Source organism: Ooceraea biroi, chromosome 1 (assembly GCF_003672135.1).
Source record: "Ooceraea biroi isolate clonal line C1 chromosome 1, Obir_v5.4, whole genome shotgun sequence".
NCBI classification, from domain to species: domain Eukaryota; kingdom Metazoa; phylum Arthropoda; class Insecta; order Hymenoptera; family Formicidae; genus Ooceraea; species Ooceraea biroi.
Window position 1 is genome coordinate 18,766,466 of NC_039506.1, and position 17,082 is coordinate 18,783,547.

At 42.4% G+C, this 17,082-nt stretch overlaps 3 protein-coding genes and 1 long non-coding RNA gene across 8 annotated transcripts; 1 reads left to right on the forward strand and 3 right to left on the reverse strand.

The window, feature by feature from the left end:
• Window positions 1–202: 202 nt before the first annotated feature.
• On the reverse strand, window positions 203–6,298 carry LOC105278037. Of its 4 annotated transcripts, none has more exons than XM_011336842.3 (5): window positions 5,943–6,298; window positions 2,460–5,532; window positions 2,080–2,249; window positions 1,556–1,745; window positions 203–1,413 (listed from the first exon to the last, which is right to left on the reverse strand). In XM_011336842.3, exons 2-5 carry the CDS (start codon window positions 3,030–3,032, stop codon window positions 1,210–1,212), a joined length of 1,137 nt encoding a protein of 378 aa, XP_011335144.1. In that variant the 5' UTR covers window positions 3,033–5,532; window positions 5,943–6,298; the 3' UTR covers window positions 203–1,209. The 4 variants fall into 4 exon arrangements, with proteins under 4 accessions (XP_011335144.1, XP_011335142.1, XP_011335140.1 ...); XM_011336840.3 differs by having other exon boundaries at window positions 5,637–6,298; XM_011336838.3 differs by having other exon boundaries at window positions 2,460–4,796; window positions 4,876–6,298.
• Window positions 6,299–6,489: 191 nt separating this feature from the next.
• Window positions 6,490–10,884, forward strand: LOC105278040. Its single transcript, XM_026975204.1, has 11 exons — window positions 6,490–6,819; window positions 6,941–7,216; window positions 8,196–8,399; window positions 8,614–8,829; window positions 8,908–9,064; window positions 9,228–9,514; window positions 9,727–9,942; window positions 10,009–10,176; window positions 10,251–10,379; window positions 10,474–10,640; window positions 10,727–10,884. Exons 1-11 carry the CDS (start codon window positions 6,688–6,690, stop codon window positions 10,830–10,832), a joined length of 2,058 nt encoding a protein of 685 aa, XP_026831005.1. The 5' UTR covers window positions 6,490–6,687; the 3' UTR covers window positions 10,833–10,884.
• Window positions 7,139–8,331, reverse strand: LOC113563552. Of its 2 annotated transcripts, none has more exons than XR_003407484.1 (5): window positions 8,194–8,331; window positions 7,894–8,060; window positions 7,713–7,810; window positions 7,496–7,622; window positions 7,139–7,231 (listed from the first exon to the last, which is right to left on the reverse strand). It is a non-coding gene; the product is annotated as an uncharacterized LOC113563552 (long non-coding RNA). The 2 variants fall into 2 exon arrangements; XR_003407483.1 differs by having other exon boundaries at window positions 7,698–7,810.
• LOC105278041 (zinc finger protein Dzip1) lies at window positions 10,870–15,750 on the reverse strand. The gene is made up of 8 exons (XM_011336848.3): window positions 15,349–15,750; window positions 14,840–15,207; window positions 14,341–14,685; window positions 14,091–14,207; window positions 12,654–13,932; window positions 11,905–12,469; window positions 11,654–11,774; window positions 10,870–11,575 (listed from the first exon to the last, which is right to left on the reverse strand). The coding sequence occupies exons 1-8, from the start codon at window positions 15,467–15,469 to the stop codon at window positions 11,273–11,275; spliced, it is 3,219 nt and encodes a 1,072-aa protein (XP_011335150.2). The 5' UTR covers window positions 15,470–15,750; the 3' UTR covers window positions 10,870–11,272.
• Window positions 15,751–17,082: the final 1,332 nt, after the last annotated feature.

The following is a 17,082-nucleotide window of genomic DNA, read 5'->3' on the forward strand; positions in this document are numbered from 1 at the left end:
TGCATCCAGATGATACTTCAATCAGCACTCGACTGCACTCGTGAGAAAAATATCCTCCACGTTACGCACGAATAGACCTCCGCAACTGCGTCGTGCATTTTCTACGCTCATTATCGCTTCCCCGGAGGGGTAACGTCGCGTACTACACAGCTAATCTAAAATCGCAATACAAAAAAAGAGGAGCAAAGTTTAACGTCCCACATTTGAATTTATAATACACATTTTTATTGCAATACGTTTTTATGCTCTTATAAAATAGTCGAAACCATAAATTCCTCGCCAAGTCGTGGCTCTTGACACTTACGTTCTTTCTTTTTTTTCTTCTTCTTTCAATATCGTCTAAGCCAGTATTGAGAAGGATAAAGGCAAGTAAGTCGTCGAAGATTTGTACATTTCTTAAAGTAAAGAAACTACTCTACCTACAGAGACGCGTGTATATCCGAAAGTATACGTATCCCCGAAAAATATGCAAGTCTATCTTACATGGCCAGTGTGTAGCTCTTACCCAGACAACTTCGGCGTAATTTACTTTCGCCAACTGTCGTGAGATTACCTCCTCAACGATACGCGGAGCCGCTCTGCTACGTGTACTTAAATAGCTCCGCCTTCCCTACACCCCACCGTGAGATAACGGACCGGCGAATGTAATACCGAGATAGCGCGTAACAAAGAAATACTGGAGATTTTAACGTAGCTATTGCACACGCAAAAAGAGAAAGACAAGGTACAGTTAAGACGAGATTTCCTTCACCATGACAAATCGGAGTCACGCACGTCGCACGCTAGGACACCACACGTACGTACACTATCACATACTCCCGAGAGACGAGAGTCGCCTCCTCCAGCACTTTCTACAGATAATTTGTACACGAGTCGCTGACGCAAGTATTTATCCTTATCAAGTAACGTAAGCCATCAGTTCAAATTAGTTTGCGCAGTAAAACAAATTAGAAGTATATAGAGAACAATCGCGGAAAATGAATCGGCATAATTAAGACACTTATTATTTTTATTATTAGTTATTTATGTGCCTAAGTGAAAAAACAAAAGAACACCACCTCTTCTTGCATTGTCTATGTAATTAAAACAAAAGTTACTTGCCATCTCTGATCATCAGTTATCAGAGATCATCAATGATTAGTCATCAATAAATGGGTTACCGACAGATTTGGTAAATATAAAGTTGGATCGACTTTTCTCGTGTTAATTTTAGAAACTAAACCGGTCGTTGAGGGTTCGTCCCGTAACACCGAGGTTCCCCGACAGGCTGTACATGACCTCGCTGAAGCTGCGATCGTCGACGTCCCCGCTGGATTCGGACGTGGTCGAGGTGTTGTGCCGGGGAGTCGTGCGTGAGCGCGATCGTGACCGCGATCTCGAGCGTTGTCGACCGAACAACGGCGATCTGCCAACCTAGAATTCCACCAATAAAAACATAATTTCGTACCTTGCGAAAAAGAGATCAAATATCGTGAACGAAAAATTAGGAGAACCAGAAAAATGTTATCAAGAGAAATAAAACCTTCAAGAACTTTAAGAGAAAAAAAAAGTGTACCATATTTAAACTTTGCACGCTCTGTCTGTACGGTGATCGTCCTCTCGGCAACTGTCGCGGGCTACCAATCGTCGCGGCGGGGTGTCGGCTCGGCTGGAGAGTGAGCGGTCGCTGACGCGTGGCGGACGGCATGTATTCGCTTCCCAATGTGCACATGAAGTTGACGGGGGTGGCATTCAGTCGGGCGGTGCTGCAACGTTACAGACAAGAGTTAGCACTGTTACAGTGTGAAAGAAAATCTTGTTTTTGCTTTTAGAAATCAAATAAAAAAAGTTTTTGCCTCTAAAAATTAAATTAAAAAAATTTTAGTCACATTTCGCAGTACTTTTCAAGTCAACGTTTTCACTTTAACGTTTATGATTACTGAAATTTAAAGCTCTCGCAGCGTAGACAGTTGCAATTGGATTTTTATGATTCTTATCTGAAGATTTATAATTTTTCTAGAAATCGTAATTGTTAACATTGTAAAACTGTCGAAGTTTTGTTATAATTTAGATGACAAATATATGTGAATTGTGATTTACTTCATCCTCATCAGTTTTTGTTCGTACTGCGCACGCCTCTGTGCACGAGCGATTTGATCCGATCGCAGTCCGCCGGTGGTGAAGCGACGTTGCGATGTCAGTATCTGCTGCCGTCCAAGAGCCGTCCTCGGCTGCATCGTGAGCAAATTCTTCTGTCCGGTCTGTGCCAGCTAAAAACACAAGAAAGTTATTATTTATTATATTATTTCATATATCATATTAATATATTATATCAATATTGCATCACATTACATTAGCTTATGCATCATGTAACGCCTCAAAACATTTATTTCATTCATTATTTAATTTTCATGATTATTTAACGTCCTGATATGCAGAGAGTAATAATAATAAAATAATAATAAAAATATTCAACTCACTCTGAACTGATTCTGCAGGGTCAGTCTCTGATTCTGTCTCTGCAGCAGCAGCTGCTTCGCACGTTTCACGCGATTTCGGTAGGCAATTTGCGCGGGGCTCTGGTAACCCAAACGATTGTGGACAGAGTTCGGGTCACGCAGATTCGGCAGGCTGCTCGTTCTCTTCAGCGGACTCTTGTTGTTCGTGAAGAAGCCGCCCTGATTGAACGTCAGGTTCGTGCGGCTTCGGCTGCGAGTCAAGCCGAATCTGTTGCCTCTGCCGCGTCGCACGTTGAACCCGCCTCTCACGCTTGCCTTCTGGTTCAGGCTCAAGTTGCTGCGCGATCGCGCGAGATTGCCGTTCTTCTTGAAGCGGTTCTTGCTTGCGAAGCCGCCGCGCACGATGGCGCTATTGCCCGCGCTACCGCGCTGCCAGGTCTGCTGTTGTTTCTTCGCGACAGTGCCGACACTGCGCTTGATTCTCGCGCCTCTTCCTCTAAAGCCGGCCCGGCCTCGTGGAGCACCGCGATTATGCTTGATACCGCCGGCTTTTCCATTGGCCGCGGTCTTTTTCTTTTTCTCCTTTTTCTCCATCTTTATGATCTCATCTTAAAAGGAAGAAAACGCGCAATGTTTAGTCAGCGTTTGCGAAACGGCACGGCAAACAGTCGCGATTTAATCTCTGCAAGAGATCTTTTTTTTTTTAACTTGGAACGTTTAAGAATGGGAATCTCGGCGCGGACATGATCCTGATGACAGTGCTACTTCTCCCGAATAAACATTTCGTCGTTTCAAGATTCATCTCGGCGCGCGTTTCTGCTTTCGTGTAATTATTTCGACATCTCTGCTCCATTTAAAATACAAATTCACGAAGCTGTAATGCGAAAGTTGCCCCGAGAATGCAAATTTAAAATACCAAAATTACGACCAGCACAGTTACGACATGAAAGTTAACGTAACGAGAAGGCAAATTTACAGACATCGCGAGATGATATTCTAAAGATTGTGTGCCGATTTCCGAGCAATCGAGAATATCGAGAGACCGGAAAGCCTGTGCCGACCCCCTCTGCAAAATTCAGACACAGAACTCTGCGTTAAGAATATTACAAAATTTTGCGTCCAAAAAAATCCGCACGGATGATGCAAAACTTTGCATTAAAAATAATCAATGCAAAGTTCCGAGTATGAATTTTGCTAAGGGGGTCAGCACGGGCCTTCCGGTCAACCCAATACACAGAGAAACTAATAATTCAACTTTGAAAACTGTAAAACTTAGCGTCCAGATCTTCATAATCTTCTTTGGAAAAAAGACAATGCTTTTACAGGAGCACGAGTACTTGAAAGATTTAACATGCAATACGATCTCTCGCGTCACGTGGATTGTGGATTTATGTCCGTTTAATTTTATCCCGATTCATTTTAGCTGCCGTCCGCCACTTTATGGAGCACTTCGGAACGACGGTGCGCGCGATCGGGAGCAAGAAGAAACGTTGCAGCGCGTGATTCCCCGCCAAATCGGGACGTGGCGCCTCGCAACAATTTGTTATTTCGCTCCGGGCAACGTCGAGCATCGTACTTCTTGCGAGTCGCTCGTACTCTCTCGTTCTATCTCTTCCTCTCGAGTACTCTTACAAGCCGAGTCACTCATCGGTTCTTCTTCATCGAGCTCTTCCGCTGATCGTTACCTTGTTCGGTACCGCGAGACTCGCGTGGGACTCTCGAGAAGCGCGTGCACGTTCGCCCTCGCACGCGTTGCGCTTATCGAAACGAGCTACGTTCACGGATACAACTCCTTCCCCGCGAACATTCGCCGGCGCTTGGGACCGCGCGTGCGCTGCGTTTCTCGTCGAAGCGTTGAAAGCAGCTTTCGCGTACGGAGCACCTGCATTTTTGTGCTGCCAGTCGACCCGATAACACCGCTAAACCGATTTCGGGTTCGATCGTCCCAAGTTACATCCCGGAGGAGGCGCGACTGGGAGACTTCTCGGCGAAATGTACGCGCGAAAGCTTCATTTCTCTCTCTCTCTCTCTCTTTCTCTTTCGTTCTCTCCTACTTGTTTACCGGAATGCAATGAAAGCGAAATTAATTACGCCGCACTTGCGTCGAGAAAGCGTCCCATTTGCCACGTTTGGTGGACCGGTGGGCGCGTCGGCTCGTTCTGCCCGTCTGGCGGCCACGACAGGCGACGGATGCGACGGATAAAAATACGGGACTGCGCGAGTCCGCGCTCGTCCCACGCGCGGCATTTTCGTGGATGAGTCACGGCCGCGACGCGTGCTTGGCACGGCTCCTTGAAAGATTCCTCGCTATCCAGACGTCGCCTTTTCTCTCGTCCCCTCTTTCAGGCAGCCGGGAACCTGCGGGATTACGGTAATTGGGAATTACACTGAGACAACAACCATCCTGAATTTCGGCCGACTCGAGCGGGAAACCGACCTAGTGCGCGCGATGCCAGCAGTGATCGTACGATCGCGATTGGCTGATGTGACTCACGACCATCCACCCTTATCCGCTCCCTTATTTCCTGAATCTCTACGGCTGTTTCCTGCTCCTCGTCCGCGCGAAGGACTCATTCTCTCCAGCGTTACCTCTTGCGTTTTCGCGACTGAATCGGGTCAAAGTTCCCAAGGAGTCCGAAAGTTCATCAAGGCGATACCAAGGTGTCGCAGCTGCATCGAGGGATCGTGACATGGAATTTGTTGCGATTAGTCGAGTTCAGTTAATCACGCTGCGTCTACGATGGGTAACGTCCACTCCGGATCTCCCGTCTTATTTGGGCAGCGACACGTGGAAGAACTTTGGTGGGCGTTAAGCCACAGGCAGCCTCCTCCTCCTCTCCTCCTCCTCATAGAGAGGACATCGAAGTAAACTTCTTGCCTCCCTCGGTACCGTTTCTACGCCACTTCCTTGCTACTTGCTCATCGATCTCCCGTTGGCCCGTTCGTGTGCGACCTCGCCTCCTGTTTCGCAAGCGCCGGAATTACCGTGAACGCCGAATTACTCCAGGACGAGCAAAGTCTCCGCGTGTCTCTGCCTTTGTGTGCGCTCCGCTTTCACTCGCTACTCCTTCCCCTTCGCCTCCGTCCTTACTTTCTTCCTCCGAGGAAACCCACGATCGAGAATCAAACCGGCAAAATGAGATTAGCTACAATTACAAGCGTACAAAAACGACGGCGTGAGAATAAAACTGTGGCTACCCCGTGCGTGCTCTCTCACTCTTACTCCCTCGCCACATCTTGCTAACCTCCTCCCACGCAGGGCATCGATGGATCGCGTCCCAACCGGGAGAATCGTGTCCCGCCGTAATCACCGTTACCATCTTCGTGTCGCCCGGAAGCACGAGGCGGGAAACAAATGCGGGTACTCGCGTCAAACGCGCGCGCGCGCAAGCCGACGCCATTTTATCATTCATCAATCAGGGGGGGAAAACGACGTCCATGGGCCGTGCGGTCACCCTGGACTACTGGCAAAATCGTTAGACGTTTGGGACTCTGGCCACTTACCGAGCGACATGTTCACTTTGGCGTCAATCTCTGACATTGTTCGCGGCTCTGTACTCTTGCACTCTATTTGCTTTCTCTATCTAGCTCTCTCGCACTCTCTCTCTCTCTCTCTCTTCCTTGTATCTTGGTCTTCGTTCCTTCGGCCTCCGAGCGATCCTCTTCCGAGATCTTGCGTCGATCTATTTACACCGCGCGAATCGATTCGTTCGTGACCGTCGGCTCGATCCGATCTTCCTCGCTGTCCGACCTTGCGACGATCCTTCCACGCGTGACGCTTCCCGATACTCGCACGAAGGTAAGCGCAAGACCGCGAGCGACTTCAGCAGGAGTGCGCTCAAAACTGAACGGAACCGAAGCGAGCCACACAACGATCGTGCTCGTAAGATGGAAGGCTACACGACGCGCAGTGGACGACCAATCGGAGATCGAGAGCAATATGGCGGCGCGTAGGTGGCGCGCCTGCGGACGTGGCGCGTTATTCGAATTCTAAAAAGTCGTTCGTCCGTTTCCTCTTGCCGTGGAAATGTATCAAATGTTGCCAAACATATCTAAACAGGATTTTCGGTGGAAATAATTTTTCGACTCTTTTCGGACGTAATTTTATTTTGGAATTGAAAATATTCCAAGCGTTTAAATTTTATGGATGCTGAGATTGTTATTCGGTTGTTCAGAATAATTGAAGGACTTTAGCAATAATAGCAATATTCGCTGCGTTCAGTATTTTTATAATGATTGACAAATAAATATGTACAAAAAGTGCATAATGAATGCTGAAGAAATAATTCACGAGAACGTACCAAAACATAAATATATCTCATCTGAAAAATTAAAAGACCTTTCCACGGAAAAACTAATATCGAGCACTTCGATCACGAGTGTATCTATCTCTCTTCTTCCTTAATTTATTAAAACTTCATCAAATTTATTAAGTTTATCAAATCCAAAATTTATTAAATTGTAATTCAAATTATTTTAAATAATCCTTATTAACTGCACAGGTCTGTTCGTCCGAGCTGCACGGATCGAAAGCTTTCTTCGTTGAACGGAAACAGCAAATTATCGATAGCGATTGGGGAGGATACGCTTTAGATCTGAATCTATGGGACGATTCCAGATCGCCTATAGTGCAAATAAAACCGAGCGAATTATCACTCGACAATAAAGAATCTCGCGGCTTCCTGTCCGACAGACTAATAGGCCCAGCTTCGTCCTTTTTGACAAGGTCACCCGAGAACGGCCTTTACATCCTCGGCAAATGCGTCCTGCGAAACAGAGTACCGTCGAAAATGCTAAAATCAGATTATATCAATGAATCAACAATCGATCTTGACAAAATAATAATCTTAATTTATAATAATAATCTTAATCTTATTTTCTCTAGCATTTCTTCATAAAAAGGAAATAAATTAATATAAATTAATGCAATGACGATTAAACATAGTAATAAATTATAGAAATAATAATATTAATTAACAAATTAATAGACGCATATGAAATAAAAAGAAAAAAGCAGATTAATAACAGCTAAATAACAGCTTCTGCATAATTCTCACTTCTGCTATCACCTCCTTGCAGAATCTCACCGACATTACCGCGCTGCAATACCACCGTCACTTGCAATACCTCGATATCTCGCACAATAACATCTCGGATTTATCAGCCTTGAGCAGTCTTTCATATCTAATGTATTTAAAAGCGTCGCACAATAACATCAAATGCGTGTCGAATTTCACACCTCCCTGGTATTTAACTTACGTAAATTTATCTTACAATCACGTGACGGACATAGGTGAGCTAAGGAACTGTTGGAGTATCGTCAGATTAAATCTCTCCCATAACGTTATAGAGACCGTCTCCGGCTTCGAGAACTTGAAGTAATATATTTATCGTGATATAAAAATTAACATAATATTTGTTTACGTCACGCGATGCAAATTCAACACTCGTATACCTTCATCTTGCTTCAGGTATCTGCAATACTTGGACCTGTCCTACAATCTCATCGAATGCATCAGAAATCTCGACAATCTGAATATACAGGAACTGAATTTGGAGGGTAATTGCGTGACATCATTTGAATCTGCTACGCCCGGTCGTGGCATAAACACATTGCTCAATCTGCGGACAATAATCCTTGGCTACAACAAGCTGTCAACGTTGAATTTTTTCAAGGTACTCGTCGAGAGTGAATGACATTTGAAGAAGAAGTTCAAGGCATCTGTTTGGATAAATATAATCGGATTGTGCTTACAGGATGCGTACAGTTTGCGCTACGTGGACCTAAAGTTTAACAGAATAGCCGATCTGTTGGAGGTGCTGAATCTGAAGGGCTCGATATTCGAGGTAGACTTTAGAGGTAACGCTTGCACGAAGTGGCCTAATTATCGAAACGTACTGATATCCTCCATTCCGAGCGTCAAGTTTATCGATGGCGTTGAAGTGTTTGCGGCAGAGAAGGTATTTGATGCTGTGAATAAAATATGTTATTAATTAATTAATAAATAAATTATATATAATAAATAATATATAAATTATATATATATATAAATAAATAAAAAGAATAAGCTCTATATATAAGTCTATCACGTTAATAAGATAATAATTAATAAATAGTAAATAAATATATAATAACAAATAGATATTACATTTTTTACATTTCTCGTAAATAAAGGTAACATCGGCTATGTTATTCGCGTCGCCGCTGGATCTGATAGCTGCCCGCAAAGTAGCGAAATTGACATTACTGGAGCAATTGAACATCACCAGGGTAGACGCTCACGTGCAACCGTACGATGAAATTAGCCCTCCTCTGGTGGCACTCACGGGACCATCGGCAATGAAAAAAATGGCATTGGGGCTGCACGTGGCTCGAACGATTCCCGACGAAGTGATCTCTCCAATCCAATCTTCTATAGTTAAAAAAAATTACTTTTGCAGCGACGAAACACGGTTTCTTTTTACGCAGGTGAAATACTGTCCTTGGCACTCCACGAAGGAGATCTACGAAGACGATGATGAACGTGACGCTTATATTCTCGTAGATAGAGAAGATTTCAATGACATGGCGAAGCGCGGCGAGTTCCTGGTGATCTTGGACCTGTTGGGTCACAGTTATGGGTTTCGTTAGTGCAGTATTACTTGTATTAGCACATCATTAGCTTAATGGGCGTCTACAATAGGTCAAATAAATTTTTCGAAACATCTTTGAGCCGAAGCATACACTTTTCTTGCACTGTAAAGTTCATCTGATTCATCAATTACGTCTTTCTTCTTTCCTCTTTGCAGATACAGGTCAGATCGCTCTGTTGATGTCTGAAAACAAAATCGGCCTTACTCAGATGAACCTGTACGCGGTCACGGAAATTTCCAGAAGATATCCCAACGTAAGAGCAATCTTGTCGTTCACGCAAAGCGTGGACCTTCATAAAGACTGGGTAGAAGAAAAGTTCGACGTTTACACGTGGATTAAAGATAGCGTGGAGAATTTATTGGTCGTCAAGATAGGCAAGCATCGGAACGATAAAGAGACTGCCAGTTGTATACTAAATTTTGTCGAGGAGATTCTAGACGAGGTTCAATCATAATTTCGAGTATAATTTTTTCACGATGTGATGTATCACGAAATATTATAAAAATATTATTAAAAAAATCTAATCAATTATATAATTAGCATACGGAGATTTAGTATAATCTCCGTGATACATCTCATCGTAATTAATTAATTTTAATTAATTGATTAATTAGTTTTAAATAATTACAACTTATATTAAATGTCTATCGCCAGGTAATATGCCAGCTACAATTACCAACTTATAGCATCCATGTAAGACCGCAGGGCACCGGGGCGACGACAACCGATATAATACTGGAGAGCAAGACGATGTTACCGAGAGTCGTATTACGAAGGAGCGAGATGAAACCGAGAAAAAATCGCGTTCCGCTCAAGAGAGAGCGGAATAATGGGAACAACAAGAAGAAGCATACGATGGAAGAATTAAAAGTATGAAACTCGATTACGAAATTTGAGAGAAATTGAACGCTTCACGTCATCGGCACCCACAAGCAGGTGATACTAGACGAGGAGTCGAATATTATCATCGACGACGAGGAAGTGATACGTGAGCGGCGTAGGTCGAGGATGCTAGAACGTCGGAGCACATTGTTGAACGGGCTCGACGATCTCGACAAAGGCGATCTTACGGAGTCGACGTCCTCCGACGAAGCGACGGAGACGGTGCGCGCTTCACGTATATTATGTCTGAGAAGAAAAAATGTTAATCCTGCTTTAAATATGCAATTTTTACACAGCGCCGGAAGGAGGTAACGGACGAAGAGAAAGCAAGACGCTTGAAAAATACGTACACCGAGCTCGTCATAAGAAGCAGAAAATTGTATTTAGACTATCACGAAAGTCATCCCGGCTTCTTCGCTCTCGTGGTGAGGATGCTTTCATATTTATTCTGGTTTCGTTATTTTTAACATTACTTTAACGGTAACTGTGACACGTTTTCGTTTTCGCACGCATTTGCAGTTGCTCATGGATGATTACACGAAAGCTTTCAGCTTGCTGAACGACTTTATCCACGAGTTGTACGCGGGCCAGCCTTACAGGCAGCCAACATTCCTATCGAGAATAAATCAATTCACGCAGGCGGCAATTCCCGTAGCACTTGAGAACATCCTCGACGAAATCCGAGAGTCAGTAAATTTCTTGCATTATCAAATCTGTACCAGAAATTTAATGTAATTTCTCACTCGCTGCGAATTGCTCGTCTATTTTGCAGAAATTTGTCGACATCAAAACTCCAAAGAAAAACTGTGTTAAAAGTGCGCAAAGATGCACCGCAGAGAAATTTGGCAGACAGTAGTGTCACGATGAGAGCGCGATGAACGCATTTCCGAATTTACAGTAACTGAAAATAAAATCTTGCTGTATATATAATTTATTGCTATATATTATATATTGCTATATCATTATAACAATTGCTATATTATAATTTATGCGTGAAAGAGTTAATTTGCAAGATACTTGATGTCAGATCTTTATAAAAAAAATTGCACAAACCTTGCACTTCTTCGCATTATAAATATTATATATTATTAATATTATAAATATGTCGATTCGATGTCGTATTGGATACGTTTTTCCTTAAGCTATATTTACATGGATCATATATATATATATATATATATATATATATATAAACTAAATAATAAATTAGATATGTTACAAGCAAAATCCACAATCGCGGGAGCGACTTCTCCGAGAGAAATCGCTTCGATTCAGAGTTCTGGTAATTTAAACGAATCGTTACCTGATATAATACATCTTATTCCATCTGCAGTATCTCGTCGATATCCGAGTCTAAATCGGAATATCGCAACTCGCTTGCGGAGTGAGTCTTACGCAGATCCTTATCTTTTAGAGTTCGCGGAGCAGGTTGCGGGAACACGTTAATCTTCGCTGTTGGACTCGTAAAATTCCGGGCAGGATTTTCCGAGACTGGACTCGTGACGCTGGTCGAGCTAAATAAATGACTTCCTGTGTTGTAATTCGTTAAATCGTGCAAGTTTGTGTGTGATCGGAAGATCGTTTCGACGGATCCTATGGGTGGTTTCCTTGCTATGCTCAACTGAAGGAAGAAAATAATATATTGTAATATTGTTTTTTTTTATTATTTACAGGAATTGTAGATAAAGCGTAATCTCACCTGTTCTTGTATCTTCTTCGATATTTCTGCGATCTTATCGCTCTGCGAAGTCTTTAAGATTATATTGCCCGTACTCATGGACTTCTCTTTCTGCAATGCATATTCCCTTCTCTCGGGAGAGCTTTGTAAAAATCATACAAAGTAATTATGTATCCACACACACACAACAAATAAGAATATATAGAATGAAATACGAAATGCCATAAAAATATAAATAAATTAAAAAATAAATGTAATGAATAATTTAATACCTGGAGATATTCCAGTCGCTATTATTTCTTTGAATTTTTTTGTGATCGCTTCCCAGCGCTGTCGCATCATCTTCTTCTCCATCTTCCAAATCGAACAAGACCTTTTTCTTCACTAAACTGCCGACTGATCCGCTCACTGACTTCAGGACACTTTTATTGTTCTTCAAAGATACTATCGAATCTTCCTGCTGCACGACTGCGTCATCCGACTCGTTATGTTCGGAGAACTTTGTTGCCACCACCTGCTTCCTGCTGATCGGGGAACCCGCTTTACGCGCACTGGCATCCGATACGGTCACCTTCGTAATCTGTTTTACGTCTTCTCGAGACTCGATGGAGCTCACAGAGGAAGTATCCCGATTTCTATATCGATCGGAGATCGATCTTGGATGCGGAACCACCTTCGGACTATGAATATCCATTCCATTTCGTTTCAACGGTGATTCGCGAGTACTCTCAAACGTGTCGCTGTCTTTATATTTTTTCGGAAGAAGTTCAATCTTTTGTTTGAGACGCAATTTCGACGGCGTCATATTTTCGGTCTTCTGTGCAGGCATATGTTCATCTAAAAAAAGATTATTTATTATTATTATCTGAACGTACTCTTTTATCTATCTAAAAAATTATATATTTTAATATTAAATTAATATTAAATTTAATTATAAAATTGTTATATATTTAGGTATAATATATAAATATATGTTATATACATATATTTTCTTCTAGCTTCAAGATCAAAATACAATTACCATTATCTTTATGGCTGCCAAACGCCTTCAGGGCCTTCGATTTGACGCGAGTGACCAGCTTATCCAACGGAGACTTCTTCGCGACCAATCCCGAGTCTTTCGTCGATATTCTCTGAAGAACATCTTCAAGAATCTTCTGCTTTATTTGATTGTACCGATTTAATTTCTTCGCGTTGATATTCTGCTGATGCCTCACAATCTCCATCTTCTGCTTGAACGTCGCCGCGGGTATACCTTGCCATTCCGGATCGATTCCTAGATCCCTCAACCGGTTGTTGAACGCATTCCTCGCGTCTTCCTGTATCGACGATCTTCTGATGTTGGAACACTTGATCACGGGCGTTTCGTACTTTTTTACCGTGACGTCATCGGTCACCGTAACGCTCTCGCTGTCGTCGGATTCGGACTGCGTCATCGACGAGGACGACAACTCGGACTCCGTCGCGGAACTCACGCTGCGCCTCTCCAGGAAGCCGAGTTTTCGATTGCTCTTCATATCGTCCGAGTGCAACGTTCCTCTTCTTTCAACGTTTCCACTGATATCCACGCGCTTTTTACTCATACTGTCAATATTTTCTTTGGTAGTGCAGATCTTACTTGCACGATCGTTCGTTTCGTTCACGTCGCGGAACGTGTCGTTGTGCTTCGCTCGATCCTTCGTTTTTCTAGCGTCTGGCTTTCCCGAGTTTCTCGGATTAATTTGCACTAGATCGGTGATGAACTTCTTGCTATCGCGCTTGCTATTTACGTCGTCCTTTTTGCCAGACGCGTAATTGCTTTCTGCCACGATTGACGTCAGTTTATCGCTGTACTCTTGGCTAGACCCGCTGCCGACGTCCTCGATGACCATCTCGCCGTTTCCAGCGCTGTACGAGCTCCTGTAACGTCCCTCGCCGTCGTTGTAACTGCTCACGCTGCTGCGTTTCAGTTTCACTAACGGTGACTCGTGGAATCCAACTCGTTCCACCGTGTCCTTCTCCCTGTGATTCCGCAGACTGATCTGCGTCTGGGAATTATTGATCTCGCGCGACAAGCTGTTCAACTGCTTCCTCTGTTCCACCAGCATGCTCGACTGGTCCATCGACAGCCTCTCCAAGTCCTCCACTTTGGACGCGTACTCGGATTTTATACGATCGGCCACTTGCTGGGTCCCTCTCAGTTCCGTAGTCAGTCTCTCAATGTCCTGACGATGTTGCGTCTCCATGTCTCCTATTTTGGCTTTCCAGTAGTTCTCCTGCGTCTGTAGCTTCACCTGCATATTCTCTATGCCTGGGGTTAACTAAAAAATAATTTTTTAATTAACAAAAAGTGATATAATGTGAATGTGAATACATAATATTGAAAAAATATATGAGAATGTATTGAAACATCTCATATAAAAAATTTAAAGATTTTAGTTAATTTACTTTGCACAAAGGCACGAATTTCTCTTCTTACCCTTTCGAGAAGCTGGCTTCTCAAATTCTCAATTTCCTTCTCCTGCTGACTGATCAGGGTCTTTATGTTTGCTTCCAAAATACTGTCATTCATCGTGTGATTTTTTTCCCGTAACGCCTGCAAAGATCCAGCATCGTGAAGCAATTCATAGTAAACGCAAAGTTCATCAAATTAACAATTCGATCAACTCAAATTAATAATTTGATTGTGATTTGTTTCCGAACTATTTACGTTTAATTTTTGTACCCACGTGTATCTCGTTAAACAACATGTTCTTTAAACTTCCGATATCCTCCTGATATCTCCTTTGCTCTTGTAATCTTTCGAGTTTGCTTATGTCGTTTTCATTTCTGCTGACGTATTTATTTTCCTCGTTGTCTAGCAGCTTGACAGACTCGTTCCTTATCACTCTTTCAGTCTGATTGAGCCTCTCCTTTAGCGTCTTTATCTCGTTGTGCAATTTTTCCGTCTCTACTCGATAGTGCTCGTGCACCGGAGAAGTAGATACACTCATGTCTGATACGTATGGATGCTTACGCGCTATATGTGCGTTTACAAATATGGCACGCACAAATGTCTTTGGACAGTGTGGACACTGTGTATAAAATTTGCGATTAAATATTTACGCAAACAAAAATACACACACACAATAGCCAATTTGTAGATTTTATAATTATTTTATTATTTTAATATTTATAAAAATGTTTTATTGTGCAGATTTGAAAAAGTATATCAATACGTTGCTTTACCTTATAAATTTCTCCGCTGGGAATCTCACCGATGCTCGTTTCAATCAGTTTACGTTTCTCTTTTGACCTTTCCTTCAGATTCTTTATAGTGTCCTCCAGAGTAGTGATCTCTTTCTTCATGCTAACGTTTTGCTCGATCTTCTGTCTCAATTCATCCTTCAATATTACTACACTGTGATCTAAGTACTGTTTGCAATACAACAGGTATTCGACCGACAATTGCGCGAGTCTGAACAACTTGACGAAGCTAGGATCCAGGATCTTGACGTCGTACTCGCCCTCCAAGCAGTAGTCGATGACGTTGTTGATATTCTCATCGATGGTCGAGAAATCTCTCTCGCGTACGACTCTGTCTATATCCAGAACACCTGTGCAACAAATAACAGAAAAATCAAATTAACATTAATTTCTAACTAAAGGCAAACTACCAAAATAATAAACAATGAGAATATGAAGGTAATAAAGAAACAACAAGCAAGCAAGATTGGCGTCCAATTGTGCAAACATACTTATGCGATTCCAGTCAACTCGCACCCTGGATCCGTGCATGTTAAAGTAAAATCCCGACTCGCGGGCCAATTTCGGGAAATCGTGGCACCAATTGGTGCCGGCGCGAAACGAGAATGCCATTTCGCGGCACGCGAGCGACCTATTTACAGAGCATGGCACGCGCGTCACGCAGTGCTTCACTTCGCCCTGCGGTCACGACTCGTACATTATATTCGTGACTTATACACATACATGTTTCTGCGCGGTTTTCACTGAGAAGATTAATTACAACCATCTGTACAGGAGACTCGCCGGGAACACGCGTATTACATGAATTGCGCGCTACGACTACCAAGTGAAGTAGGCCGACTGTCAAAATCGATGTAAACATAAACAAACTTCGGCGTCCTCTACGAGCGACATCTACGTCTACCAGCGTCCTCCCACTCGCTTCGCGGGCGAATTTGAAAGAAGCGTAAAACTTTCGCGATCGATCATTTTGCAAATGTAAACAAATTGCTATAAGAGGAAACTTTCAATATTCAAGATTGTAAATTATTTCTTTTACATGTAGACATTCTTCTCTTGACAAACATGTACAAGCAGTGAAGAAATATACGTACGCTTATTACACTGCCCTTTTTTCTTCATTACCCAGGCAGCACACATTGGTTTCAAAACCGTTTCATAACCATTTTATTGAAACGTTTATTTAGGAGAAAAATGTCCAACGAAAAAACGTTAGGAGAAATGTTTCTTTTTCGGCAAAAAACCGTTTCAGAAACCATCAGAAAAATATTTATCAATTCTACATATCAGTGCCTCAAAGATAGACAGAATTAAGTCACATTTTTGTAAAAAAACTAGATTTTTATATTTTATGAATTACTCTCTAAATTTCGTGTAGTGGAATCTCACTCTTTTGAAGTATCACTTCAAGTAATAGTGATCTCAAAAGTTTCAAAAGAAAAGAAGAAGAAAAGAGTATTGGATCGGTTTTCCGGATGGTTATTTATAAGGTGATAACGCAAATGTTTCTTGCGAGAACGTCACGTCTGGCCTGGCCATCTATCGGTCGCTTGGTGAATCAGAGGTGGGAATCACACACACTTGTGTTGATTTTTGTCTCTTGTTCCATAATCGAGTACATTGAAACGTACGATGTAAAAATAATTAATACTCGCAAAGTAAGTAGAAATTACTATTTTTTCTATATTAATTATATAATTTCAAATCAATTTAATAAAATACATTTTTCGTTTCTGTGGAAAGGTGAAAAATACGTTTTTAAAATTGAGGTCTAAAAACGGTTTCTATTTAAACCGTTTCTTAAATGGCACTTTATGTTTCTTAGACATTAGATACGTCTAAGAAACATATATTAGGCTAACATGTGCTGCCTGGGGACTAACCGACGTTCCGTGGATCATTAATGGACGGTTCATGGAGCATCGATGGACGTCTATTAGACGTTCCGTGGATCATTAATGGAAGCTTCACGGAGCCTCGATAGACGACTAACCGACGATCCGTGGATCATTTATGGACGGTTCATGGAGCCTCGGTGGACGACTAACCGACGTTCCGTGGATCATTAATGGAAGCTTCATGGAGCCTCGAAGGACGACCCAGGCAGCACACATTGGTTTCAAAGCCGTTATAAACGTTTTAACGTAACGTTTCATAACCATTTTATTGAAACGTTTATTTAGGAGAAAAATGTCCAACGAAAAAACGTTAAGAGAAACGTTTCT